General features: G+C 45.2%; 1 protein-coding gene across 3 annotated transcripts in view; it reads right to left on the bottom strand.

The window, feature by feature from the left end:
- The window catches only part of SLC13A1 (solute carrier family 13 member 1), a 657,301-nt gene that overhangs the window by 392,559 nt on the left and 237,407 nt on the right, over positions 1-27,335 (bottom strand). For all 3 annotated transcript variants that reach the window (XM_069629100.1, XM_069629099.1, XM_069629101.1), the window contains exons 5-6: positions 24,423-24,480; positions 24,283-24,328 (exon numbers count right to left, since the gene is read on the bottom strand). In XM_069629100.1, coding sequence (XP_069485201.1) covers positions 24,283-24,328; positions 24,423-24,480 — 104 coding nt within the window. The remainder of the gene's footprint in view (positions 1-24,282; positions 24,329-24,422; positions 24,481-27,335) is intronic.

A 27,335-nucleotide genomic window follows, 5' to 3' on the forward strand; every position in this document is an offset into this window, starting at 1 on the left:
TGCGCCCTGTCTGAGGATTGATTTGTAGAGGTCTGGAGAAGAGGGATCCATGGTGGAACCTTCTTCATTGTTATGCCATATCAGCTCGACAAATGTCTCTACTTATATTTGGGGGAAGCTTTGGAGTTTATTCTGTGGTTCCACGGTTGGCGGGGTGAGTTGTGTGTTTTTGTTGACTGGTCTGCTTTGTATTATTTGATTGATGTCGCTGATTTTATTTTTGAAGTGGTCCGTGAGGTCGTTCCATGGTTTCTGTGAAGGTACCAGAGTGTTGTTGCAGCCCGATGGGTTCCTCATTTCGTTTATGATATTGAACAGTTCTTTTTGGGTGTTGGAGGCTTTGGTGAATCTGTTGTCATAGTATTTATTTTTGGCCCTTTGAATTATCTTTTTGTAATGTCGTATTTGTTGTTGGTATTGTGATCTTTTTGCCTGGTCGTATTCTTTCCTCCATTCTAAGTAGAGCTTCTTGTTGTTCCTTTTCATGGCACTGAGCAGGGGGGTAAACCATTTTGCCATTGAAAGGTTTTTCAGGGGAGCTGCTGTCAATTGTTTCAGTGATCCATTTATGAAGTAGCTCTGTTTTTCCATCAAGGTCACCTTCGTCTAGGTTTGAGGTGGCTTTGTGAGTTCAAGCTGTTCTAGTAAGTTGCTAACTTTGATGATCTTCCAGTTTCTTTTTGTGATAGTTGGATGTTTTTTGGGCTCCTTGGATGCTTTAGTTGGTAGCGTGATCACAAATGGAATGACAAGGTTGTTGCTCCAGAGTATCTGTCTTGGTCGTGCAGTGGTGATAACATTTTTGTTGGCAAAGAGTGCATGAAGCTTGTGTCCCGCTGTGTGTGTTGCTCCTTTAACCAACTTGCATAGTTTCATTGTTCTTAGTTGCTCAATTAGCAATTTCTGTGAGTTTGCGTTTTCCTCTTCAAACCAAATGTTGATGTCCCTGAGGATTATCAGATGTTCATGTTGGATGGCTATGTGGTGATGGCTTCTATGAAGGTGTTCACGTATGTTGCATCGTATGTCGGTGGTCTGTAAATCAGTATGAATTTGATATTTGTTTTCGGGTTCACTGTCAAGTGAAGGAAGTGATGGATTCACAGTGTTTGATGTTTAGTGGTTTGTCTGTTTTTATGTTCAGGTGTTCCTTGTATGCTGTTGCAAGTCCTCCTCCTCTTTTTTCTTTCCTGCTTACCTTTGAGCACTTGAATGTGTGGGTTAGGCAGCTGTGGAGTGTGATTTTCTAGTTGTCCTGTAACCATGTTTCTGTGATGAATAGGATATCAATACCGCCATTGCCCAGTAGGTCATAGATCTCTGTGGCATGTTTGGACATCGATCTTGCGTTGATTAGGTTGCAGTGAATATTATTTTGACATGGTTTAGTTTGATTTGATATCGGTTTTGTCTCATGATTGTCACGTTGGTTTGCTCCCATGTTGTTCTCAGGGTGTGATGGTTGTTTAGTGCGGTCTGTTTCGTCGTTGAGTAGGTCTGCTAGGTTACGTATTGGATTCATGTTTTCTCCTATTTCCTCTTCTATATTTTACTGTAGTTGAAGGAGGTGTCCCTTCGTTTTTGTGATATTTGGAGTGAGAGCATTGATTTTGTTCTTATTCTTTCTGGGTGGTTCTGTTCTTTTCCTGCACGGTTCCGGTATGCTGTTGGTACGGAATCAACCAAAGTGTGTGATAAAAAATGACAGAATGAGTGATTTGGCTGAATTTCGGCCGTTCGAAAATTCTGAACGGCCGAAAGGTTCGACCAGATCACACATTCAGTGCTGGGGCTGCGGGGGTGTCCCCCACACCCTTGCTCACTATATTGTGAGCGGTGGTTGTGGGGGTGTCCCCCGCAGCCATCCCCCAAAAATGAAAAAAGGAAGGCTGCAGGGTTGTCCCCCGCACCTTTGTTCACTATATTGTGAGCAGGGGTTGCTGGGGTGTCCCCCACAGCCACCCCCCCAAAACAAGAAAAAAGTTAGGACCCTGCGGCCCAGTTCCTGATCACAGAAGAGAAAGGGAACAGGCGTCACATGGACACAAGGTAAGTGTGGGGGTGTCGGTGGGGGCAGGGACCAAGTTGTAAATATTCAGGGGAGAAAAGACCAAAGATTATTTCGGAAAAATAATCTTCAGTCTTTTCTTCCTCGAACATTTAGATCACAGCCTATCAACCCCGATCCGTTGATATGTCTCGGATTTGGTCGTATTGAGTTGTGCTGCTGGGTGATGTGTCACAAGGTATGGTGTTAGGAATAGAGACATTCCTCTTCTCCTGGTGATTGTTCTGTTGTCAATCATGTTTGTTGGGGGGTGTTCCGCAGTTGTTGCTGTGTCTAGTGGATGAGTGACGTGGTGTGATTCCATTCGGTTTGTTCCTTCTCCTGTTTGTCTTTCACGTGGTCCTGTTTCTTTTTGTGGCATATTGCAGTGCTTGGGGGTAAATTGTTTTTAGAAGTTTGTTTGTGTTTAAGAAGTGTGTAACATGTGGCGACAAAGCCAAGAGGCTAATTAGGAGAAACCAGGAAAGTGTAAAACTGCACACTGTTAGGACACTCACCCGGGATCGGGATCGGCCGTGTCCTCGTGGGCGGGGTGATGCCTGGCGGCTGTACCCGCGGTTTCGCCTTGGTCGTGGGCGCATTCTCCGAGCTCATCGCTCATTTGGGGTGCCGGCCCGCTTCGGGCGAGTTGGGGTGCATGCGTGCATACGCGGAAGCGGCAGGGAACGGGCTTGTGGTCCAAGCCTCGTTCCCACGAATGCCGCGATTCCGCGCATGCGCCGACTCGGATTGCGGGTCAAGCCTCGCTTCCGTGCCGAATCACTATAAAGGGGCTTCCGGATCTAAACTCGCCGCGTCTCAACGCGGTTTGGTCCTGACCTCCCGCTCGCTTTTGGTAATCCTTGTTCTTCCTTGGTCTCCTCGTTTGCCTTCCTTGTTTCCTTCCTGTGTGCCCGGCCTTCCCTTACCCTGGTGGTTAGGTTCCTTGGTTGGGGGTCTGCTCTCTTGGGTTGGGTATTGTCCGGTCCTGGCCTGGTACCTCCGGTCCCTTCATTATTCCTCCTTACCTCCTATCCCTCTCCTGCCTGACCACCTTCCTTATCTGAATACTCCTCTGCCTTGTGCTGGGTGCCAGTGCCTCCGGTGCCTTTGTTCGGTCCTACTTGCTGTCTGCCTCTTCTGCCATACTACAGTCCCGGCTTGCTTCTCTTAAACATCTTCAAGAAGGACTCTGCAGAATCACAGCAACGCACTCAAGCTCGCAGTCTACATCTACCGGCCTTCCCTGTTCAGTGCTCGCACTGTTCTGGCGCCACGTAAATCCAGGGAAGTGTTCACCCGTGGCGTCAGGAATCGGACCCATTTTTAATCCTGCAATCAGGACGGGACCTGGGCCGGTTCCTGGCGTTACCCTCTCATCTTTCGTTCTACAAGCAACGTCCTGGCGACCCCGGCACGCAAGCCTACAGGAAACACAGGTACGCAGCGCCCTAGGGACGCACATCTTGACAGATTGAGACGCCTAACCTCCGATTCAGACCCAGAGATGGAGGAAACCTCTGATCTGAGGGACGAAATCAGGTCTTTAAGGGCTGAAATGACAGCACTTTGTCTAGAAAACGAGACTCTACGTCAGATGGTGGTGCATAGGACTAGCACCACAACCCAGGCTGATTCTGCCATGGCACAGACGACACCCATGAAGTTCGACGGGGATTCTAGAAGAGTGGCCGAATTTTGTAACCATTGCAGGATCCATTTTTTGTTCCGGGCTTCCCATTTCACCGACGAGAAGGCGAAGATTGGGTATATTCTAGGGAATCTAACTGGAAATGCGCTTGCATGGGCAGCTCCTTTGGTGTCCGCAAACAGACCAATACTGGGTGATTTTGCCGCCTTCGAGAAAGCGTTTCTGGAAGTGTTCCAGTCACCTAACTTGGCCGCCACAGCACAAAACCAATTGATGGATTTAAAGCAGGGTTCAAGTGACCTGATCTCATACATTGGTCGGTTCCGTCAATTGGCGGCGGATTCTCAATGGCCAGAAGTAACACAGAAGACGCTTTTTCGGCGAGGTCTGAGAGAGGAGTACAAGGACGAACCTCTTCATATACCAGAACCGGATACTTTACAGGTACTTCTGGAACAGGTCCTACGAATCGATCACCGTTTGGCTGAGCGGAAGGGGGAAAGACGTCGGTTGGAGAAGCCGTACCCCAGGTCTTTTCCATCACCTACTGGCGCTTCAAGTACAGCAGAAACGGGTCCGGAACCCATGCAATTGGGGGCACTCAGAGGACCTTTGTCCGCAAAAGAGAGGAAACATCGAAGGGACTTGAATTTGTGCCTATATTGCGGTGCCTCTGGGCACTATCTGGGTACTTGTCAGTTACGACCACTCAGGAAGTCGGAAAACTAGTAGGCCTGTCAGGTATAAGGAAGGCAATGACAGGCCTACCGTTCACATCAGCCCTTCCGGATACCGATGGGATCTTACTGCCCATGTCTCCAGCAGCCCTTTTGGTACTCCGAATTAAAGTACTGTGGCAGGATAAGTCAACTGAAATCATGGGTCTTCTAGATTGTGGTGCATCTGGCAACTATATCGATGTTGAGTTTGTCAAGAAGAACCAGATCCCTCTACTTAAGAAAAGGCAAGCTACACCGATTGAGGTCATTGATGGTACACCTTTGTCTTTTGGTCCCATTCAACATCACACCGGAGTTCTGCAGTTGCGGATCAATGAACATCTGGAAAACATATCTTTGGATGTGATTAAGTCACCATCTTATCCGATCGTGTTGGGTTTACCCTGGTTGTTGTACCACAACCCTAAGGTTAATTGGGTAACCCATACATTGACCTTTAATTCGGATCGTTGTTTGCTGGATTGTTCCTCCGCAAGGTTATCAGTTGGGATATCTACAATTGCCACGCAGACAGAGGTGAATGGAACATCTAGTGTATGCCTGTTGTCTACCATACCTTCTGAATATGCAGATTATTCCTCTGTGTTTTCGGAACCTAGGGACATACCCCTGCCTCCTCATAGAAGTTTTGATTGTGCCATAGATCTGTTGCCAGAATCTGTGATTCCACATGGACGAGTGTATTCCTTATCCCCACAAGAAAGAACAGCCTTACAAGAATATCTCAACGACTGCCTTCAGAAACAGTATATCACCCCTTCCAAGTCTCCTGCGAGATTTCCGCTGTTTTTCGTCAAGAAAAAGGAGGGTACGTTACGTCCCTGTGTGGACTATCGGCAGTTAAACGAACTTACTCGGAAGGATAGATATCCATTGCCTCTAATACGTGATATCCTGGAATCCTTGCACTCTGCCTGTATATTTACTAAGTTGGACTTAAGAGGGGCATATCATCTGGTACGAATCAAGACTGGTGACGAGTGGAAGACGGCTTTTAAGACACCCTTAGGGCACTATGAATATCGTGTAATGCCTTTCGGACTATGCAATGCCCCAGCCGTTTTTCAGCGTTTAATGGATGACATATTTTCGGATTTATTCGGAATATCAGTGTGGGTATACCTAGATGATATACTGATTTTCTCAAAGAATGAGAAGGAACACATCATACATGTCAGAGAGGTTCTCAACCGTTTACGTCAGAACCACTTGTACGCCAAGATTGAGAAATGTCTCTTCAATCAAGACAAGATTGAGTTCCTTGGGTACGTGATTTGCCGTTCTGGCATACAGATGGACCCAACTAAGTCACGGGCTATTCAAGAATGGAAACGACCTAACGATGTGAAGGCCCTTCAGCGATTCCTTGGATTCGCCAATTTCTATAGGCGCTTTATACCAGGTTTTTCCAATCTCACAGCACCTTTAACCAGTTTAACCAGCAGTAAGACGTTGTTTGTGTGGAATGAGGAAGCCACCAATGCGTTCGAACGTCTCAAAGACGCCTTCAGCACCTCTCCCATCTTACGTCATCCCGACCAAAGTAGACCATTCATTGTGGAAGCAGATGCGTCGAATTTCGCCGTTGGATCAGTTCTGCTACAGAAGGACCCGCAGTCGGATGTTGAATTCCCAGTGGCTTATTTTTCCCGAAAACTAACGTCGAGCGAAGGGAATTATGCCGTGATCGGGAAGGAACTTTTAGCCATCAAATTGGCTTTTGAAGAATGGCGCCATCATCTTTTGGGAGGCCAATTTCCTGTTGAGGTCCGTACCGACCATAGAAATCTACAGTATCTACGATCTCTTCAATGTCGCAATTCCCGCCAGGCCCGTTGGGCGTTTTTCTTTTCTCATTATGATTTCACGATCACTTACATACCAAATGCTCAGAATCTGAAAGCAGACGCGTTGTCTCGCTCCTTGGAAGACATCAAGCAAGACAGCCAGAACCAGTTATTGCTAGCCCCAGAACATTTCTTGTTTTCAGTGTCTCATTGCCTGGATACGTTCTTACAGGAAACATTGGCAGACCCTTACAGAACGGAACTATTGAAATTGCCCCAAGTTAGTGAGAACGACGGATTGCCCTACTTCAGTGGGAGATTGTATGCACCCACCGACTCTCTTCGGAATGCTATTTTGCATGCTTTTCACGATTCTAAGATCGGGGGTCATCGGGGCATACGTGCTACACAAGAACTTGTCGCCCGACAGTTTTGGTGGCCAGGATTGGCCAAACAAGTTAAACAATACGTGGAATGCTGTCCAGTATGTGCACAAGTAAAGATACCCAGAAGGAAACCACTCGGTCTACTCCAACCCATCGAGACACCGCCCTATCCTTGGCACACCATAGCTACTGATTTCATAGTGGAACTACCACCTTCCGAGGGCTTCACATGCATTATGGTAGTAGTTGACTGTTTTTCCAAGATGGCTCATTTTATCCCTTTTGTTAAAGTTCCCTCTGCGAGTTCCATGGCCCAAGCATTTCTGCACAACATTTACCGGTTGCATGGACTACCTGATAAGATCATCTCGGACCGCAGTTCCCAGTTCATATCATCCTTTTGGAAACAACTGTGTCGTCACCTGGGCATACATCGAGCACTTAGTTCCGGCTATCATCCACAGTCCAACAGACAGACGGAGAGGACCAATCAGACGTTGGAACAATATCTGCGCTGTTTCTCCAACGCCTCTCAGACCAACTGGGCATTGCAACTGGACTTTGCTGAGGTAGCTTACAACAACTCGATTCATTCTGCAACAGGAGTAAGCCCCTTTCTTTGTACCGATGGACTCAGTCCTAGACTTTTTCCGTTTGTTCCTGTACGACCAAGCACGGTTCCCTCTGCTGATCAGCTGATTCAAAAGATCCGAAGACTGCATGCCCAGGCGACTGGTACCCTGGTTAAGGCATGTGAGGACATGAAGGTCCAGGCAGATAGGAGGCGTACCCCGGAACCTATATTCAAGGTTGGTGGGAAGGTGTGGCTTTCTTCCAAGAACTTACCTGTTCGCAACTTACCTACGAAATTTGCTCCCCGTTTCCTAGGACCCTTCCGGATTACTAGACGGATTTCCCCGGTGGCATTCAAACTGGATTTACCCCCATCCTGGCGGGTGCATCCTGTGTTTCATGTCTCCTTGTTTAAGCCTCACCTGGAGGACCCCTATGGGCGCTCGGGCTCTCGTCCTGCGGCCATTGAGGTGCAGGGTGTTCCTGAATATGAGGTCCGAGAAATCTGTGATTCTCGTTTCCATCGGGGTCAATTGCAGTTCCTGGTGGATTGGGAGGGGTATTCGGCTTGTGACCGCACCTGGGAACCTGTTGGGAATGTCCATGCTCCCCGTTTGGTGCGTGAGTTCTATTTACGCCATCCTTGTAGACCGGGGGCCCCGGGTCTTTCTGGGAGGGGGCATGGTGTTAGGACACTCACCCGGGATCGGGATCGGCCGTGTCCTCGTGGGCGGGGTGATGCCTGGCGGCTGTACCCGCGGTTTCGCCTTGGTCGTGGGCGCATTCTCCGAGCTCATCGCTCATTTGGGGTGCGGGCCCGCTTCGGGCGAGTTGGGGTGCATGCGTGCATACGCGGAAGCGGCAGGGAACGGGCTTGTGGTCCAAGCCTCGTTCCCGCGAATGCCGCGATTCCGCGCATGCGCCGACTCGGATTGCGGGTCAAGCCTCGCTTCCGTGCCGAATCACTATAAAGGGGCTTCCGGATCTAAACTCGCCGCGTCTCAACGCGGTTTGGTCCTGACCTCCCGCTCGCTTTTGGAAATCCTTGTTCTTCCTTGGTCTCCTCGTTTGCCTTCCTTGTTTCCTTCCTGTGTGCCCGGCCTTCCCTTACCCTGGTGGTTAGGTTCCTTGGTTGGGGGTCTGCTCTCTTGGGTTGGGTATTGTCCGGTCCTGGCCTGGTACCTCCGGTCCCTTCATTATTCCTCCTTACCTCCTATCCCTCTCCTGCCTGACCACCTTCCTTATCTGAATACTCCTCTGCCTTGTGCTGGGTGCCAGTGCCTCTGGTGCCTTTGTTCGGTCCTACTTGCTGTCTGCCTCTTCTGCCATACTACAGTCCCGGCTGGCTTCTCTTAAACATCTTCAAGAAGGACTCTGCAGAATCACAGCAACGCACTCAAGCTCGCAGTCTACATCTACCGGCCTTCCCTGTTCAGTGCTCGCACTGTTCTGGCGCCACGTAAATCCAGGGAAGTGTTCACCCGTGGCGTCAGGAATCGGACCCATTTTCAATCCTGCAATCAGGACGGGACCTGGGCCGGTTCCTGGCGTTACCCTCTCATCTTTCGTTCTACAAGCAACGTCCTGGCGACCCCGGCACGCAAGCCTACAGGAAACACAGGTACGCAGCGCCCTAGGGACGCACATCTTGACACACACACACAAAGCCGTGCTACTGACAAAGAAAAACCAAGTGAATGTGAATTTGTACACAGGGACAAGTGCAGAAGAACTTGTGTGGGCTAGAAAGCCTAGAGTTCCTGGTTGCGCGACCTGTGCTGGGTGGACCGTGTTCTCTGACAACTACGCCTAGACCAGTGAGCCCTAAATGGTGAAAGTCAAAAGAATTTGTGAAATAAACCAAGCAGCACTGCAAGTGAACTGGTAAGGCAAGCCAGAAGGATGCTAATTTTGTTTTGAACATTGAAAGATTGAAACCAGTCCTACATTGAAATCTTGGGAAGGGAACCCCGAGATTTGAGGAACTGCAAACACTGTCTTGAGGACGGAGCCTCAAGACCCCCTTTTTGTGTGAACTGTGTTGCATTGAACTTGGGGAAGGGAACCCCGAGGATTGAGTGGAACTGTATTGCCTTGAACTGGGAAAAGGTAATTTGAGACTGTGATGAATCAACTTCCGGGGCACCAGTGGTCCAGGGATGAATATCAGTTTCTAAACCATCAATCGGACCCACACCTCTAGTACACCAGAAGGGATCTGAACAGATTGGAACACAAGTAAATTAAAAACCTCCTTGTCCAATTTTTGGTAATGTGGATGGAATGGCAGGCTTATCTCTGCAAGGTCGTGGATCCTTGGTTAGTTGCAACACAGCAAAAATACAATTATTACCCAATAATAAAAGGGACTGTCCAGCGAAGGCTGTATAAAAAGTCACTAGTCAGTGATGCAACTGGTCACAGGTCGAGGGCTCGCCTCTCTCAAAAATGCACTTAAAGGATGGACACTGGATGATGCTTAATGTGGCACTCCTCCTAGTTTCTTCACAAGGCTTGTTTGTTTGTTTATTTATTATTTATAAAGTGCACCACACCCTGGGGTATCCGGGCGCATTTACAAGACAGCTTGAAATATAAGTGGATACATACATACATCATAATGAAAGGGCAAGGTGGATACATACATAATCATAGTGAAATGGCAGGTGGATACATACATACATCTTAGTGAGGGGCAATGGGTAGGTAGATTGTGGTGAGCAGGCAAACCTGCATAGGCTCAAGGTAATACACTGGATGAACAGGCAAACAATGAGTACAGCACAGACTATGAAAATACATAGGCTCAAGATAATGTATAGTCAGTAAGTGCAAGAGGATTAGAGCAGTTGGATACTGTGCTCAGGTACTCTAAGCATTCTAGTGGTTGGTATCCTTCGTAAGGAACCATTGTTTAGTATTGGACCTGAAGTTGTGGAAGTTTTGGGTAGTTTGAAGGTTAAGTGGGAGAGCATTCCAGGCTAGGGCTGCTTACACAGGAAAGCTGGTGCCTCTGGCTCTTTTCAGGTTAAAGCGTGGGGTAGCAATACAGCAGGAATTGGCAGATCTTGTGGGTCTCACCAAGGCTTTCATAATGATTTTGTCTTTCAGGTACTGTGGTGCGCCATGGTTGAGGCATTTGTGCAAGGAGGAGACTAGTTTATAGTAGATTCTGTCCTGGATTGAGAGCCATTTGTGTTGTCTTCTGGTTATGGAGATGTGATCTCTCCTAGGAATGCTCAGAGCTGTTCTCAAGGCATTATTTTGTAGGGTTTGGAGTTTGTTTAATACTTGCTTATTTGCTCCTGCATACAGTGCATTGCAGTAGTCAAGCTTAGACAGGATTAGAGCTCTCGCTAGTGTGATGTAACTGTCTGTGGAAAGTTATGTTTTGGAGGCATGAATGAGCTTGCATGTATAGGCAGTAGCTGAAGCCATCGCGTTCACTTGTTTCTTAAGGTTCAGTGTTGCGTCTAGGCAGAAGCCTAAGGTTTTAGTTTCCTTTGCAGTTTTGATAGTATTGCCGTCTATAATAAAGGATAGATATTTTGAGTCAAGTTTGTTAAGGTTGGCGGGGGTGCCTAGAATAATAATTTCAGTCTTCTCAGCATTCAGACATAGACTGTTGGTTGCCTTCCATACCTGAATGACAAGGTACATTTTGTTTAGTAGGGCAATGTCCTGGTCGTAGTTGCCAGAAAGTGGAATGAGTATCTGGGTGTCATCAGCATAGTTTGTATAGATGACACCCAGACGATCCAATTTATCAAATAGGGGTTTGGTAAAGACATTATACAGGATTGGGGGGACGCAAGAACCTTGTGGCACTCCACATGTAATGGGGGATGGGTCTGCGGCATCAGAGGGAGAGAAGATATCATCATTCTGTTACTTAAGAATGACTTGATCCAGGTTGCGGCCTCTTGTGAAAGGTTGGCTGCTAACGAGAGATGTTCACAGAGTATGTTGTGGTCCACAAAGTCGAAAGTGGCGGAGAGGTCTAGCAGAAGGAGTAGTGCACATTGTCTCTTGTCTTTCAGTTGGTCTATTTGTGTTTTTAAATCAATTAAGGCTGTTTCTGTTCCGTGAAGAGGCCAAAAGCCAGATTGTCTGAGTCCATGGAGGTTGTGGTTCTCAAGGTAGGTCTGGATTTGGATGTATGCCGCATTGTCAATTATTTTAAGTAGAAAAGGTACCGTTGTTATGGGCCTTTAGTTCGTGGAGATGGTAGGGTCGAGTGAGGCTTTCTTTAATAGAGGAAGTACCCAGGAATCTTTGAGGTTAGTGGGTACCTGGCAGGTCTTAGATCTTAAAGGAAGCATTGATTAGTTTAGTAATAAATGGGGCAAGGTCTCTGGCCGCATCTTTGATTATTTGAGCTTGGCAGATGTCACCTTGATATCTTGAGGGTTTCAAGGAGGCTATAATTTTTTCCACCTCTAGTGTGGTGACTTGAGAGAATTTGAATTCTTGGAAAGTCATTAAGGCTGTTTTTTTTGGAGTTTCTGGGTTGACCCTGTACTGCAGATTTTGAGTCGCTTGGTCGCAATTTTGTTTTGTAGTGTGGTGATTTTGTTGGCCAAAGCATTTTGGATACCTGTGCACCATTCTTTAATTTTAGGGAGTGAATCGTCAGGGGCTACAGGAGATTCTAATTCCCCGAGGATTCCAAATAGTTCCTTGGTACTGGATATAGCATTCTGAATCCTGTCATTATAAGTTTCTTGCTTAGTTTGAATGAGTTCCGCCTTGTAGAAGGTGGAGATTTCAGTTACTTTGTCTTTGTTTTCTTTAGAGGGCAAATTATTCCAGATGGTTTCCCATTTTCTTTTTCAAGCCTAAGGGCTTTCAAATGTGGGGTAAACCAGGTGTTAAGGTAAGCTTTAGGCTTGCTCTTCCAGAGTTTGAGAGGGGCAATAGAGTCTAACGCCATGGTCATGGTGTTGCAAATAAATTCTATCAAGGTGTCAGGGTCTTCTGATCTAGATGAGTTTAGAATTGAGATGAGGATATGTGTAAGCTTCTCAGCCATGATATTGTGTTTGTTTCTGGTGAGAAGAGGTGGCGCAATGATTTTGGTTTTAGTGCATTGTCGGTTGACATCAATGGTGAAGGAAATAAGGGAGTGGCCAGTCCATGAAAGGGGTTCAATGGAAGTGATTGACGTGACACAGTTGTGGTCAGCAAGCCAGTCAAGTGTTCTTCCTTTCTCGTGGGTAGGTTGACTGATTCTTTGTGTGAAGTCTAGTTCAGTGAGAGAGTCCGCCAGAGAATTAGTTGCGTGGTCATTAGGGTCTGAGTGTCCAAGGTTGAAGTCACCTAGTATTAAAATCTGTGCAGAGGGTTTGGTATTGTCTGAAAGTAATGTGATGATGTCCTCCTCAAAGTCTTCAGTGGGGCCAGGGGTTCTGTATATGAGATGGATGGTTAAGGTACTGGAGTGGAAGGTCGCTAGTTTAACTATAAGAAGTTCACAGGACTTGAACAACGGGTCAGTAGTGGCTCTAAGTGTCAGGCTGGATTGAGCGATGAAGGCAACCCCTCCAGCTTTGGAGGTTTCTCTATCAGCTCGGATGATTTTATAGGAGTCTGGAATGGCTAGGAGTAGAGATGGTCCTGCAGCCGCATGGAGCCAGGTCTCTAATATCGCTAGGAGTTCAAGTTCACTGTCTGACGCATGTGCGATGATGGAGCTGGCGTTTATAAGTGCACCTTTTAGTGGGCACTTCGCCTGAGGTTGGGTATGGAGGGTCTTGGCCTGGGGCTGTGAGGGAGAGTATTCGTTTGACTTATGAGTGTTTTTTTTTAGGTTGATGCAGGTTAGTGGTAAGGCACTGTGAGTTCAGGATAGCGAGGTCCGGGTGATTGACGTAGGATGTTATGGATCTTTTCTCATGGTATGTATTAGTTGAGAATACATCATTAGGGAACCTGGAGGCTAGTGTTTTGTTTCTCAGATCGCCTCGGCGTGGTTGATTAGGCATGGGTTTGGAGTCAAATTGTTTGATGCATTGGCTAGGAGTGAGGTCAAATGAATTAGTTTGGCTGACATGGTGGTTACTCAGGTATAATGTAAGTTTGGGTAGGAATAAGGTAGGTTAATGGTCGGCATATGATGGGCTTCTTTTAGTGCTGGGAGAAAGCGTGTGGGTTTCATTTCTGGGATTGGAGGCATGTTCTTTGCAGGCTGAAGGTAGTGCAGAGCTGCAGTAAGGAGAAGGCACCAGATTAAGAGGGGCAGGTGAGCATCAGAGTGAAGCTTGGTGGCATGCATACTAAGTTTAGAGGGAGAGTGGGAAACTGGTTGTTGGTGACATGCGGGGAGAGGTGGATTAGGGTGGCAGTTGTGTACCTCTAGACAGGATAGTTAGCCTAGTTGAGATGGAGGGTTGCCTGTAAGTAGCGCAGTGTAGCGGTTTGTTGTGGAGCCGGATGGATGGCGTGAGTATGTTATCTCAAAGACTAAGAGAGTACACTAGGTTGAGCAGCAGTTGCAAGGTAATGCACGTATGGAGGTGTCAGGTGCAAGTAAGGCAAAGAGTATTGCAGCACTAATGAACGCACTGAGACGAATGCAAGCATGGGCAAGAGCATTACAGCACAGAAGATATTTAGGCAACAATACTCATGATATATTCACTCAGATAAACTACAGATCCGAATACAGGCATCGGCAAAAGGGGCTATTAGGTTGATAAGTCTAAATCTGCAGTTCTCCTGACAAGTTTGCTCAAGTAACATCAGATCATGGAGATCTGATTAAGAAGAGTGATAAAATGCCAAATCTTAGAAAGGGCAAAAGCACAACAGTGCTGCATTGCGACAGGCTAAGGTGATAGTTCTGGTGAGCTTAGCCATGGTAAGCGAGCACAAATAGTGACGGGAGTCAACTGCAAATGATCGTCATATGGGTGGGACATGCAAATCTAGGAATAGAGTGGCAATTATAGTATGTAGTAGATCTAGTATGTCTAGACATGTAGGACGTCTCTGGCATTTATAATGCGCATAGATGCATATACAATCATGAATGTATTGTGTACAAACATGTAAAAAATATATAGTGTAAAAATGTGAGCTGCTACAGAACAATTATACAGTTATGTAAGAGCAAAGAGTATAAAACGACAGATTAGTTAAGGGGGTGATTAATACAAATGCTGCTGGCTAATGCACAGGTGGCATATGTTCCATGAATAATCACTTACAGGCATAAATCAAAGCATGTGCAAAGACAAAGGTTGGTTAAATTGGTCATCGAGCGCACTGCTCGTATCCGATCGTGGCGTAGGTCAGGAGCACATACAAGTAGTGAGCGTAGTTATAAACTAACTGTAGTTGAAAGCACAGAGTGCCACATAGATAAATAAAGTACAGACAGTGGGTACCTGTGTACAATTCACGTAGGTCGTGTCAAGGCAGTCTGTTAGGAGCGGCAGGGGAGTATATGACTCAGACAGGTTTAGGATGAAGTATGCAGAGTCTCGTGCTTTGGCGACTGGCGGCTCGGGGCAGGCTCTCGACAGGTAGTGAGTCTTGGTGGCCCTGCCTTAGTGTGTGTGCCGGCTTCTCGCCTGCCAGCGAATGGATGCTGGATCAAATGGAAGGCTCCAGCCAATCCCAACGGTGTCGTCCTTTAAGGCAGACAGCCCAAAACTGAGAAGAGTGTTTGCAGGCAACGGCTTTGTCCTTTGGTCAGAGACTCTGTGCACTTCCTACCTAGGAAGCTTGGTATCACCCTCGGTTTCCTGGGACATGTTTAGGGGAGGGATCTTGCTTCCCTCTTGGAAATCCTGGCCTTCCTTGAATGGTGGAAGCTGTAAGGCAGACTGTACCTCAGCCAGGGTCCAAATGAGTCCTTGTTCTTACTCCTTTCAAAGCCATTAGATGATCTACTAAGTGAGGTGCTCAGGCCTCTTTTAAAGCCAAATGGGTCCCAGTGATTGGTGCAGGCTAGGCTTACCTTAATGAACCCATCCCGGGTCCCTACCAACAATCTTCTGCTATGCATGAGGTCAGGACAAGAGTGCTTTGCAATAGGAAAGGTAAGAGGTGACGACATGTACTCCTAAATCTCACCCATCTTCCTGTGTGTTGTAGATCAAAGTGTCTTCCTGGTTAACTGAGCCCTCTGTGGCTTTTGATTAAACTGCAGGTCTCCCTTGAAGTTTGTGGTGAGAACATACTTCTGACTCCCTCAAATCACATACTTCGTCACTCTGAAAGGGGTCCACTCTACAGGGGTTGCCTACGGTAAATAGTGGACCCACACATGCCATTCACTGTCCTTCATACAGAAGGGTGGGAACTAGCTCCAAGTTTATAGATTGCATAGCAAAGAGGTGTTAGTCCTACCTTCCTCTTGTCCATTCTGTGAGCAAACCTGTTGCAGGCCTGTTCCAAATAACTCCTATTAGTATGCGCTGCCACCAGCAGTTTTGACAATAGGAAGGCAGATCCATGGGGCCTTGGATATTTTAATTAGGCTGCCCATGGCCGGAGGAAGGTGTTGCCTTCCCCCTTCTTGAGATGCTTTGATGTGCTCTTGGTGGTCAGATTCCAACTGAACATGACAGGGGAGGACAGTGCCTGTAGGCTGTGTCCTCCAGGAGTACAATCGACTATGTGTTTGGTGTGCGGTGAGCAGTGAAAATGTGTGCGGAATGGCCCCACACATTTTCAGAGGCTGATCTCCCATCATTATTTTCATTTCAAAAATCAAAAAAGCCCAGGTGAGCACATACTCCCTGTATGGATGGTCAAATTCCTCACAGAGACGTTTGTGGAATTTTCTTGAACTTGGGGATGGGGAGCTGAAAAGGAAGCTAAGTACTGGGAGAAGTGCAGAACTTTATGTTGATCACCAGTTATTTCATTATTGACATCCCTACACACAGTTTATCTTTAGTTATGAGGGCAGGGATAGGTTTTGGACACAGACATACACTTTTAGGTTGAACTCTTTGACTCAGACTTTCCTTAGTTGTGTTCAGGTAGGGAAATAGCATAGGGAAAATTAGGCCTTCTACCATCCTGACATTTGAGTTAATAAATCATTTTATTTTGAACTTTGAATCTGATGTCTGTGTCTTGCTTCATGGTGCCTTCACAATATTTAAAACTTCCAAGAAAAGCACCAAATAGTGCTTGGTCGCACAGCGGACGTGGCAGAAGAAAAACGCACCATGAGACCACTGGATGAAGTCAAGTAAAAATGTATTTAATAGGAACAATGTCCAAAACCATGAGAGAAACAAAAGGTACGCTTTTCACACCCACACATTGTGCTTGATGACACAAAAATTTAAATATAGTCAAGGTACTTATAATGGCAATGCACACCTCTATAATAGTATGTACAAATTATTGCATGCTGTATAAGGAAGCGGCCATCTTTAAACGTGGAATAACATACGTTTTTTGCAATCAACAGACAGCAACAAAGAACATAGAAAGCTTAATTCAAGCAAATGCTGCTGTATAAAGTGTATAGTGCAAATATATATCCCATTAATAATGCTCACAATGCCAATTAAACCACACAATAATTGTGAAACATTGGAAACCCACACTATAAAAGACGAGTAACAAGGTAAACACACAGTGCCTTCCAGCTAAAATTGTTTGGTGCAAATGCATATGTGCCCGAGGTATCGCATATCCTGGAAACAAACAGCTTATTATCATAAACGAAGTTTCGATAGTCCAAGAATAATAACCTCGTTCAAAATCCTAAAGACCATATAGGAAATGTATGCACTCCAGCGAATGGAGTGAACCTGTCCAGAGCACCTGGTGTGCAACAGACAATCCCACAATGATATGATGTGATTCGTAAATGAAGTGCCTAGTGCAGATGAAACAAAATGAAGCACAGGTCGGAGGAATATGAGACCTCCTAGTATGGCAACAATTAGGCAAGCCAGCACAGTCAAAATGGGAAGTGCGTGACTTAATCAGTTGCCTCATACCTATGTGCCAATGGATGCAGTAATGTAAAACATGACAAATTACGTTTAAAGTGCAATGTGCATCTAGATGTAAACAGCTATAGCACCAAGTGCCCAAATGGGACCATGGATATATACTCAAGGCCAAATACTAAAGTGCAAAGTGCATGCCCTGAAAACAATACATTCCTGCAGACCCACATAATTAGCACCCCCCATGTATGAGTTCAGATACATGAAAGGAGTAAATAAAGTGCACAATGCAAAGTGCCCCGGTCAATCTACAAGAGCCTGTAAAGGCCATACATGTCTGGATCAAAATGCGTATTGCATTGAAACCATGCCAAGCCCAGAAGCAAATCACCTAAAATAAATCAAATGGAAAATATACACCAATAAACACCTGAAAACACGGAAATTCATACAAATCCCAAACCCTGTACATATGGAGGATATAGGACAGGAGAAAAACAGGAGCCAAGGGATGAAAACGACACATGCCACTAAATGTAACCAATATAGCCAGAGACAAATGGATATAACTCACAATGGGATGAAAGCTGTGGGCCAGGATCTGCCAAACCAATATATACATATATGTATGTATATGTCATACCGTCTGATCTCCTTGTTAAAAATTGGCAGAACATGTTCAGCCAGATTACATCACAATCAGGGGTACAAGAGAACAACATATGAACTGACTTCCAGTTAGGATTCCGTGAGCGCCTTGGTCCTGGTGAACAGACACTGAACCTTTATCTAATTATTGCAAATTCAGTGTATCTAAAAAGAGAGAAGGTTTATTTAGCATTTATGGACCTAAGTGCCACCTTTGATAAATTAAATAGACACACATAATGGTGGTGCATATGGAATTATCCAGAAGACCTTTTAAAGGTATTCATTTGATTGCATTAGAGTTCTACAGCATGTGTTCTCCCTGGAAGCGAAGGCCAATGCACCTCACGGTTTCCCATGGCCTCTGGAGTCAGGCAGGGTTGTGTTAATGGACACACTCGTTGGCTCCAAGGCAGATAGCCCTCATTTTAGTAATCTTTCTATTCCAATCCTAGCATACGCTGATGACACTATTTTGCAGCTCTTGATTAATGCGCATACTGATTTTATACTGAGCATTGATCTTAATATTAATGTTTTAAAGTCAACCGTTTTGATATCTCAACCGGTAGAAGATATGGTCAAAGGAAAATTCCAAAGTTCGCTGTCAATGGTGAACATTTGGTACAGCAGGATACTTGTGATTAAACAGGTATGACTTTTACCTCCTCCCTCCTTGGATCAATGCATTATGAGAAACAGGCAGTAAGAATGCTTCAGGCGATTGGTGGGATATTTAGATTCACCAGAATTTACAAGGCCTACCCACTAGATATGATTCTAAGAGTCTATGAAAGTAAGGTAAGGGCAATTGCAAAATATGCTTCTGGTATCTGGGGCTATTCAAAGGAAGTGAAAATGCAAACCCAAAAAAATGCCTTTTGGAAAAAAGTTTTGGGTCTTTTGGTTTCAGCTTCCAATAAGAAATTTCATGAAGAAATTGGTTTATTATTTTTGGAAGATAAAAACGGATTGAACATTTGTGACTTTATCTTACAATATTGTCAAATGAGAAAGCAACGGTTGCACAGACTATATTAAGCCATATCATGTCTTATGATTATTATTTTGTCAAAATACAATGGTTAGCACATATGATATATGATATGATATGGCATTTATAACGCGCCTGTACACAAGTGGTTGTATAAAATCGGTGCTAATACTGGTTTCGATGATCTTAAGGTATTTCACTTTTAGTGGCTTAGAGAACGAGGAGAACAATTGGACAGGCAAAATATTTGACTTGGTCCAAACATTCCTATGAACGTACTCTCATCACGAGGGTGAGAGTTAGGGCCCGATTCATGCAATATTTGCTGGTTCAAAGTGACTTTGCACTGCCGACATTGAGGGCTGAAACGACCAAATAGTCTAGATCCGATAACTTAACCATGAAATGCCCATTATGTGAAACATCTGACGAGGACCAATGACACTTAATTTTATTTTGTCCTGCCCATGGAAATATTCAAAAGAACACGTTGATTCCTCTTCTTAGAAATTGTAACTTTACCCAGTGTAAACTGGCTTGCTGCTGCCTTTTAGGGGCTGAGTGTCCCATGGCGGCATGGACTTTGCTGACTTAAGGGTGGCACTTAGAATTAGGACAAATTCGATAAAAGCCGTTTATAAGGTAAAGTTTAAATACATTTGCCCAAGTTTCATTTTATCTGTCCACATGATGTTTTATCTGATTTTATTAATAATTTCACCATTTTTTACATCTTGCCATACACTGTGATTTTGTGTGTATGTAGTGTGTTGTGGAAAGTTTCATGGATTTGGATTGTTTAAATCCGTAACTTGATTCATTCATATATATATTCACAGAAACATCTTTAGGTAAGGGAGAGTTAAGGTGATCTGATTTAACACAACAAAACCTTGAAATTCAGCGGATGTGGGAACTGATGATCATCTTATCTTGTGTTCCCCTGTTAAGGACCCCTAGGGTCTAATGATGTGTTATTTATATATAGTGCTTATGCCTAAGTGATTTAAGTAGAACAGATATACATATAATATCACCCAACCGTACTCATGCTACTCATTCATTGACCCATGGAAGTAGGAAAGGCTGAGTTGGATTTGCTGGGATTCGAACCTGCGACGTACAGATATCACACACAGATTGCAGCAGTGAGCGTGCCACCCACTTGCTGGTTTATAGTTTTGAATGTCATTCTGAATACCATCTGTTGTGTATGTGCTCCTGGGCTTTGCAATGGGGGGGGCAGAGTTAAGGTGATCATCAATTCCCACATCCGCTGAATTTCAAGGTTTTTTCAGTGACTATATATATATATATATACACAGAAACATGATAACACATCATTACCAGAGAAATAAGCTCGGACAGCACTAACTTTATAGTGATGGCAGATTTGAAGGAATACTTTGTCTGTGTTAGACTTTGATGATCTGAACATTCTACAATGCTGATGTCTTGGAATGTCATCAATCTCAGACTAGCAATCTCATGATAGATGGTCAAAACTTTGGTGTGATTTAGTAGAGAGGACAGAGGATCTGGAAATAAAGCTTCCATTCATAGGATAAACAGTTCACCTATCTTCCAACCTAAGGCTACGGTTGGTTAGGGTACACTAACTCACTGTATTTGGCATTTTTACCCTGCATAATCAGACTGGACTCCTACAATGATCATGATCTGCAGCAACCACTGCTCTGGTAAGTGCAGCTTGCACCATCTCCCTTACCAATGAGGTCCACCTTAGATTCAACAGTTGCAATCATTTTCGACTTCCCTTTGGCACAATGCTCCACGTTCATTTAGATGAGCTCAAGCTTCCCAGTTATAGCAGTGAAGCAATGGAACTCCCTCCCACTCAAACTCAGATCAGGTACTGCTACTGGGCTTTCCGCAAAGCCCTCAAAACATGGCTCTTCAATGAACCCTCCCTGAATCATGCATCCCACCGCATCCTGATTCTGTCTACTTGTGCATGTACTCCGATGACTGTAACGCATGTACTTCTATGACAGTAACACCGTAACTATGTATACCTCCTGTTTTGCCTTGGGGCCTCTTGTAACCGGTTCACCCTAGCGCACTGAAGCCTGAGGGCTTGTGCATGCTATACAAAGGAAAAATAAATAATTGAGCACTTCATTCCTTTTTAGATTTCCCCAATGTTCTTGTGTTACTGTTTCTTCTGTGGTTCCAGTTGCTCTCGAGGAGCAGAATGTGTCCTTATGTTTCCCATCTAATTGCCATTCCGGTTCTCTTCTACAATGGGTGCAGGGACCTTGAACAATGTATCTGCAGCTAAAAAAGACCGTCTGTAGTCTCTATTAATTCACTCTCTGGCCTTATTATGGCTTACTTTTAACTTTTCCAAAGTTGTTTTTTTTTTGTCTATTGTGTTTTCTGGCACCCTCTTTTTAATGCACCTACAAACATTTTGGCAAGTGCAAGTGAAGATGATTTCTGGTAAATTGACAGGGTCATCAATCTCGCCTCAAGTATAGGGTCTCTGCCATTCAAAATGGTCACCTCATGAGTTCCTATTAAATCGAAAAGTCCTGTCATTAGTAAAACCGATAGAAACTGTTCTAAAGACTCCAATTGTACCACCTTCCTTGATATTAATAATCCTTGTATGCTGCATGTCAATGAGACTTTCTGTACTGCCAAGGGGTATACAATTATGAGGTGAGTCTAGCATATGCATTATGTGGAGCTCCCTATGTTCATGTTTGTGAATTAGCTCCTTCGCGTACCCTTTTAAACTTGAGGTGTTGGCATTGATGTTTCTCAAAATGTCCAAATGTGTTCATTGACGTTGGATCAGTGCTTGTAACTTCCTACACCATTTCCTCTTGCCTGGGGGCAATGGCAGACTGATACACTATTCGTATGTAGTAACTCAAATCCTCCGATTCAGATTTTAGAGGCAAAGTGTGTGTGTGTCAATATGCTTTCCTGGCATGTTGCCCTCCCCTTATAATAATAATAATAATAATGATTGGTTATTTATAACATGCTTTTTACCCAGACGTTTCTAAGCGCGGACCCAGGGATCGAACGTGTGTTGCTTTGGTCGTCTTGCTGCTGAGGCGAGCGTGTTGCCCCTGAGCTAGCCTCCCTTAGTACATGTGAACTAATAATTGCCATGGATGATTCAATGTCATCCTCTGCTATGTCCAGCACCCTAACCACATCCATCTGGAACAATGTTATCAATTCCGCTATTAGTCTTGGCATAACCAGTCTGGGATGATGACAGTTGAAGCAATGAACCAATGAGGTGCTTGCATAATTTTACAAGAGGCGTGTTCCTCTTATCATCCTCCCTTTCACTCACACTTTTTTAAATTACAATTGGAGTTGAGTTGTTCACGTCAGACTGGTATTCATTATTGTTTTTGTTTCAGGTGGTAAGGACAATGGGGCTGATTATACGTTTGGCAGAATCCTGGCGGTTAATTCTGGCGGGATACCGGCAAACGGCATTTAATGTCTCCGCCGCATGATGCCCCGGTATTACCAGGAGATTACAGGCGGCAGAGTGTCGGTAAAATCCCATTCCCACGGAGTCTGATAGGAATTCATGGGATGGGATTTACTGAATAACTGGCACCTAGTAACGGTGCCAGTGACTCAGGCATTTGTTTCATTTATTTCAGGCCTGCCGGGAGATCCGTGGCCCCCACCGGCAAACTTTTAGTGTGCCGGTCTGGCAAAAATGCTGCAACCGGAAAGACTGGCATTTTTACCAAACCGGCACACTTGTAATTAGGCTGAATGCTCACAAAGACTTTGTATTTGTAATGGAAGCGTTAGTAACTCTTAGAGTGTATCTTTGTTGCGTTGTCATTATTGTTGGACCCTATTTGATACACAGTTATCTTAGCAAAGTCAATGACCCGGGTGCAGCTCAAAATGTTTCCAGTCGATTTCGATAGAAAGAGTTAGTGACACATCCCTGGATGGTCGTCCTAAAACAGGCTGCAAGGACGGCACTTTGCCGCACTTCACACAGAAGAGAGCCTGTGTCTTGCGCAAACTCTGTTGACTGGGGTGGCCCAAATGGGGCACTGATTTATGCAGGGCTGGTATGAAGTACGACTACACACACGCATAATGATCATAGTTTAGGATAATGGGGTGGCACCTGGGGTGACCAGATTCCAGGGGTAGCACGTGCCATCCGTGCTCTGAAACACTTGTGCACGAGCCCAATATAAATAAATGATCATATCATGCCCCAGGCCACTCTCTAGACACGGCAATGAAGAGAGCAGCTTGTCAACACTACCATGGCATGATTCTGAACTTATGAGAAAAGTAGTGTGGAAAGCCAACATTCTCCGCTCCAGTTTCCAACACCACCAATTCTGGGACGGGTAGAAGGATTGGAGCAGAGATGTTGGGCTTTCCAGTAGCAAAAGTTGCAAAAAGATGTCCCTGTAGGTGGATTATGTGCACAGGGGTCAGTGCGAGAATTTCTAAAAAGTCTGCCACTTTTCTGATTTAAGAAAGTGTTCTTGAGCTATCAGAAAATCAGGGAAGTGCTGCTGCCATTTGAGAAATGCCTTAATTTTAAAAGAAAATGTTTGCGGTTCGGGTGCTTTATATTAACTCCCTTTTTATAAAATGCAACAGTAGGGCTCTGCAGAGAGAATGTCCTGCCAGTTGCTGCCCTGCATTAATGATGTTCACTAGGGCCTTCATCAGGCCGAAAAATCAGGGTCATGCAAGAGCCGAGGCTTTCATGTCCGTACACAACATTCTTTCTTTTACAGAATATCGGGGCTCATCACGAGTATGGCAGTGTGGAAAAACATTGGCGGTAACAAAATTACTGCCACTTTTCCTGCTCCACCATACTACGAGCATGGCCCTGGAGTGGGGGGTTTACCTCCAGCATTATGCTGGAGGTAACTCCTCCCACTTTCCGCTGAAAATCAACAAATTGGCAGAATTACTGCACTGCTAATTCCACCAGCAGTAATTCAACGAAAAATGCTCCGTAGAGTACAATGGACTCTCAGAAAATGGGGATTAGCTCCACCATCGCCACTTGTAATCCGGCTTAAATTTCGTCAGACCAAGTGGCGGCAACAGTAAGTTTGTTGGGTGGTATTCCGGCAGATTTACTGCCGGAATACAGCCCAGCTCGTAATGAGCCCCATGGTACTTTTAGGAAAAGTGTTACTCCTCCTTGAAGGAACACTTTTCTATTTTTACAGGGACCTCATAATCAGGTCCCCGAAGATGGAATGAAAAGTTCTCTTCATGTTACGCTGCCCACCCTGGCCACACAGCGCCAGTCTCCAGTTCCACAAAAACTATCAGGCCTCAATCGGCAAGGGCAGTACTTTCCAACTCCCCTTCATTTTGGAAAGAAGCTATGCTGTTATTTTGATTCGCTGACATGCATATTTAGTATTTCACTGACAGGGAGCAATTTGAAGACTATTCATCATCTATTGCGATTCTTGGTTGCAATTTTTCATCACAAATCAGCAGTGCAATAAAGTGATGTAAGGAACAATACCTTTGCTGTCTCTACATCAAACACAGTCGCATGGCCATTGGCAGAGCTGAAACAAATTGGACACATTTGGTCAGTAAAAGTTCCTTTTTAAAGGCAGTACATATGACTATTACTTGAATGGCAAAATCCGGCCACTCTACCTGTTTCGATGTTTCAGGGTCGTCTCACTGCCGTTCATCTCATATTCCTTGCAGTGTTCTATTGACAACAATTAAAATACATAGATTTTAACACACATGGATTTCAATACTTTTCTTTTTTAACTAGTGAATTTTGAGCACGGAAAAGGTGAGCTCTTCATTATATTTATTGCAAGAGCAACGGAAGTGCACACACTGTGAACAGACGCGCCATTGGCCACAGCAAAAAGCCCCCCCAAGGCCTACATGGCAATGCTAGACTTATGTGGGGAGAATGCGGTCTTTCAGACACTTTCAGAAGGCAAACGCGTTTCCTCTTTGCAGGGCTGTTTTACACGGGCCTTCAATTCTGTGCTGCAGAGATAGGAGAAGCGTCTCTTGCCTTTGGTTGTGTCATTGACGGTGATGAATGTTAGTTTTATACAATGTGTTATCTGAGTCAGGTGGGAGAGAGGTGGTGTATTTGTGGAACGTGCTATGAACTAAGACAATTAAGGCCTCCAAGAAGGCGTGGCACTCTATCTTTTGCCTCTAAAAGTCCTTCCATCCTCTGGAGCCAAAGACATGTTCCAAATGGCCCTCCTGCTGAATGCCATGGTTTCTCTCTTGATATGAGTGTTATGGAAATATAGTGGCTCTTTCGGAGCTTGATGGGTGTTTTATTTACCAGCGGTCTTGGTATCCCATGATTACATAGCCTGTTTAAGACCGTTCATGATGTCCACTATCGGACCGCGGTGTGTGGGGTAGGATGAACATGGGGAATGGGTGCCATTGCTCGCTCTTTGATGCTGGGCCTGGGGTTCGAAGGGGGATAGTCCTCTGGTCATCCCTCCAACATATGGGTAAGAGGGCAGGGCTTATCACAAGTGTAATGGAACATGTGGCCCTCTAATAGCTCGTGTCCTGAACAATTGGAGTGAGATTACCAAATACAATAGGTCAGTTGGCCCTTTAAATTGGTCTCTGCATGGTTTGCACAATTCACCCAGAATGAAGGCGACAGGCAGGGAAGCTGACCTTATGGACGCAGTGAATCCAGACTTCAGAGAAGAGGCTCTGCGAGCTGCGGCATTGAGGAGTCAACTCAGAGCTTACTCTGCTGCATGCATACAAATCGGCAAACCAGTCCAAGATGGCGCACCCGGTTTCTATTTCCTTGGTCTGCATAAAATGCATAGCTGGTGTATGCTCCACAGTAACAATTGAGGGTAACCTGCAATTAAAATCTGCCAATCACAGCCCAGGTCCCATTCTCAAACTCACGTGCATCCCCTCACCGAATGCCCAGGAGAAGGGAACACGGGGCATATAGCCTGAACCGGGGTACACAGAGTCGTGGGAGTTTGGAGAAGATAAGGAGTGATTTTAGCAGTATTTGGGGAACGAAAAGGCTGATCAAACAGAGAATGTTACATGTACTGTCAGGGAAGCAGCGAGAGACGAAAAGGATTAGGGAGAAGGAGAATATCAGAGTAACATCTGAAGAAGGGGACCAGGAGCAGTTCTTGAAAGGTGAGCATAGCAAGAAGAGGTGGGAATAAGATCTAAAGCAGAGAGAGGTGCAGAGGAGATGAGAGAGGAAGTGGTGCAGGAAATAGCCAAGGAGCATGACTCTAAGGAGGAATAGAGGCTCAGAAGGGGAAGATGGTGAGAGGATTAGCTGAGGAGACAACAGAGATCAGATAGTGAGGGACGCGTCTGAAATGTGAATGGTGTGTGAGAGAGGAAGGAGGAGGAACGAGAGGATGGTGGCGCCTTGAGGTGGCTGACGAGGAGCTAATAGAGCCTGACCTAAAGTGAAAAGAAGCTCCAATAGGCCACTTAGGAACATGCTTTTATGGAGGTGGGGAAGAGGAAAGCAAATGTGGGTCATGGGGCTTTTGAACCAGGAATCTGGGGGGGCTGCAATGGAGGTCACACGTGAAGGTCCTAAACAGCGTACTAAAGATAACCATCTTCGTTTTTTCTATCGTGCTGTCGCCTACACTATGCTCCCTTTTTCTTGGCCAAACCCTACTTAAAAGTGTTTCTAATAAACATCCTTTACGCCAGTATATTTTGCGTCAAGACCTTGATTACACCCTCTGTGCCTCTTTTCAGAATGTGGAACATGATTTCTGGGGCTTTGTCTGTGATAGTAGTGGAGGCATGGCCTAGAAGACAAGTTGGTGCTGGCTATTATGGGGAATGGAGGTGGGGTAGGGGGAGGGGGTACCAACTCCCCCAAAAAAGTACGGTACTTTGAAGGAATTGCTGTCAGCAAAACCGCATATAACTAGGGAGGCGTAGACAGGGTAAAGCCTGAGCTGGCCAGGCCACCCAAAATCTGTAAATGTTCACTCAGCACTGAAGAGTAGTGTCACCATGGTGGTCCCAACTCAGTTAGCTTTAGGCCCCACTTTTTAGGCAATCCTGGCTAAGCCTCTGTCTGACAGCTCAATTTACTCTCAGAAATTGTGGATTTTGAAGGTTGTTACCTGTGTTAAGTGAAAGATTATGCAACACACGAAATATCCCAGGGAACCGAAGAGCGAGGCTTTGGTTATCTGGCTTTTAGCTTATTGGGCATGTAAAGAAATCCTTTCTTAGAACGGAAAACAAATGATTAGGTTTACAGTGAATGTGGACAAAATGCATTGTGGATGATAAAAATGTGTATTTCTTATCTGTTTACTCATTTTTTTGTATTTACTCTTATAATTTTGTATACAAGGCTTCTATTTCTCATGACATAGGTGTGCTGACATAGGTGTGCACAGTGGCTGTTTCACAGACAGTAGGCTTGAGATACTCAAAGTGTATGTTGACTTCTTGGGCACTAATACAGAAACCTGACAGTGCCACAAGGTCAATTAGCACTAGGGCAAAAAATGGCCAAATGCAAAAAACATTCTTTCATTGTGTTTTCCC

The sequence above is a fragment of the Ambystoma mexicanum genome, chromosome 12 (assembly GCF_040938575.1).
Source record: "Ambystoma mexicanum isolate Mex_15411 chromosome 12, UKY_AmexF1_1, whole genome shotgun sequence".
NCBI lineage: Eukaryota > Metazoa > Chordata > Amphibia > Caudata > Ambystomatidae > Ambystoma > Ambystoma mexicanum.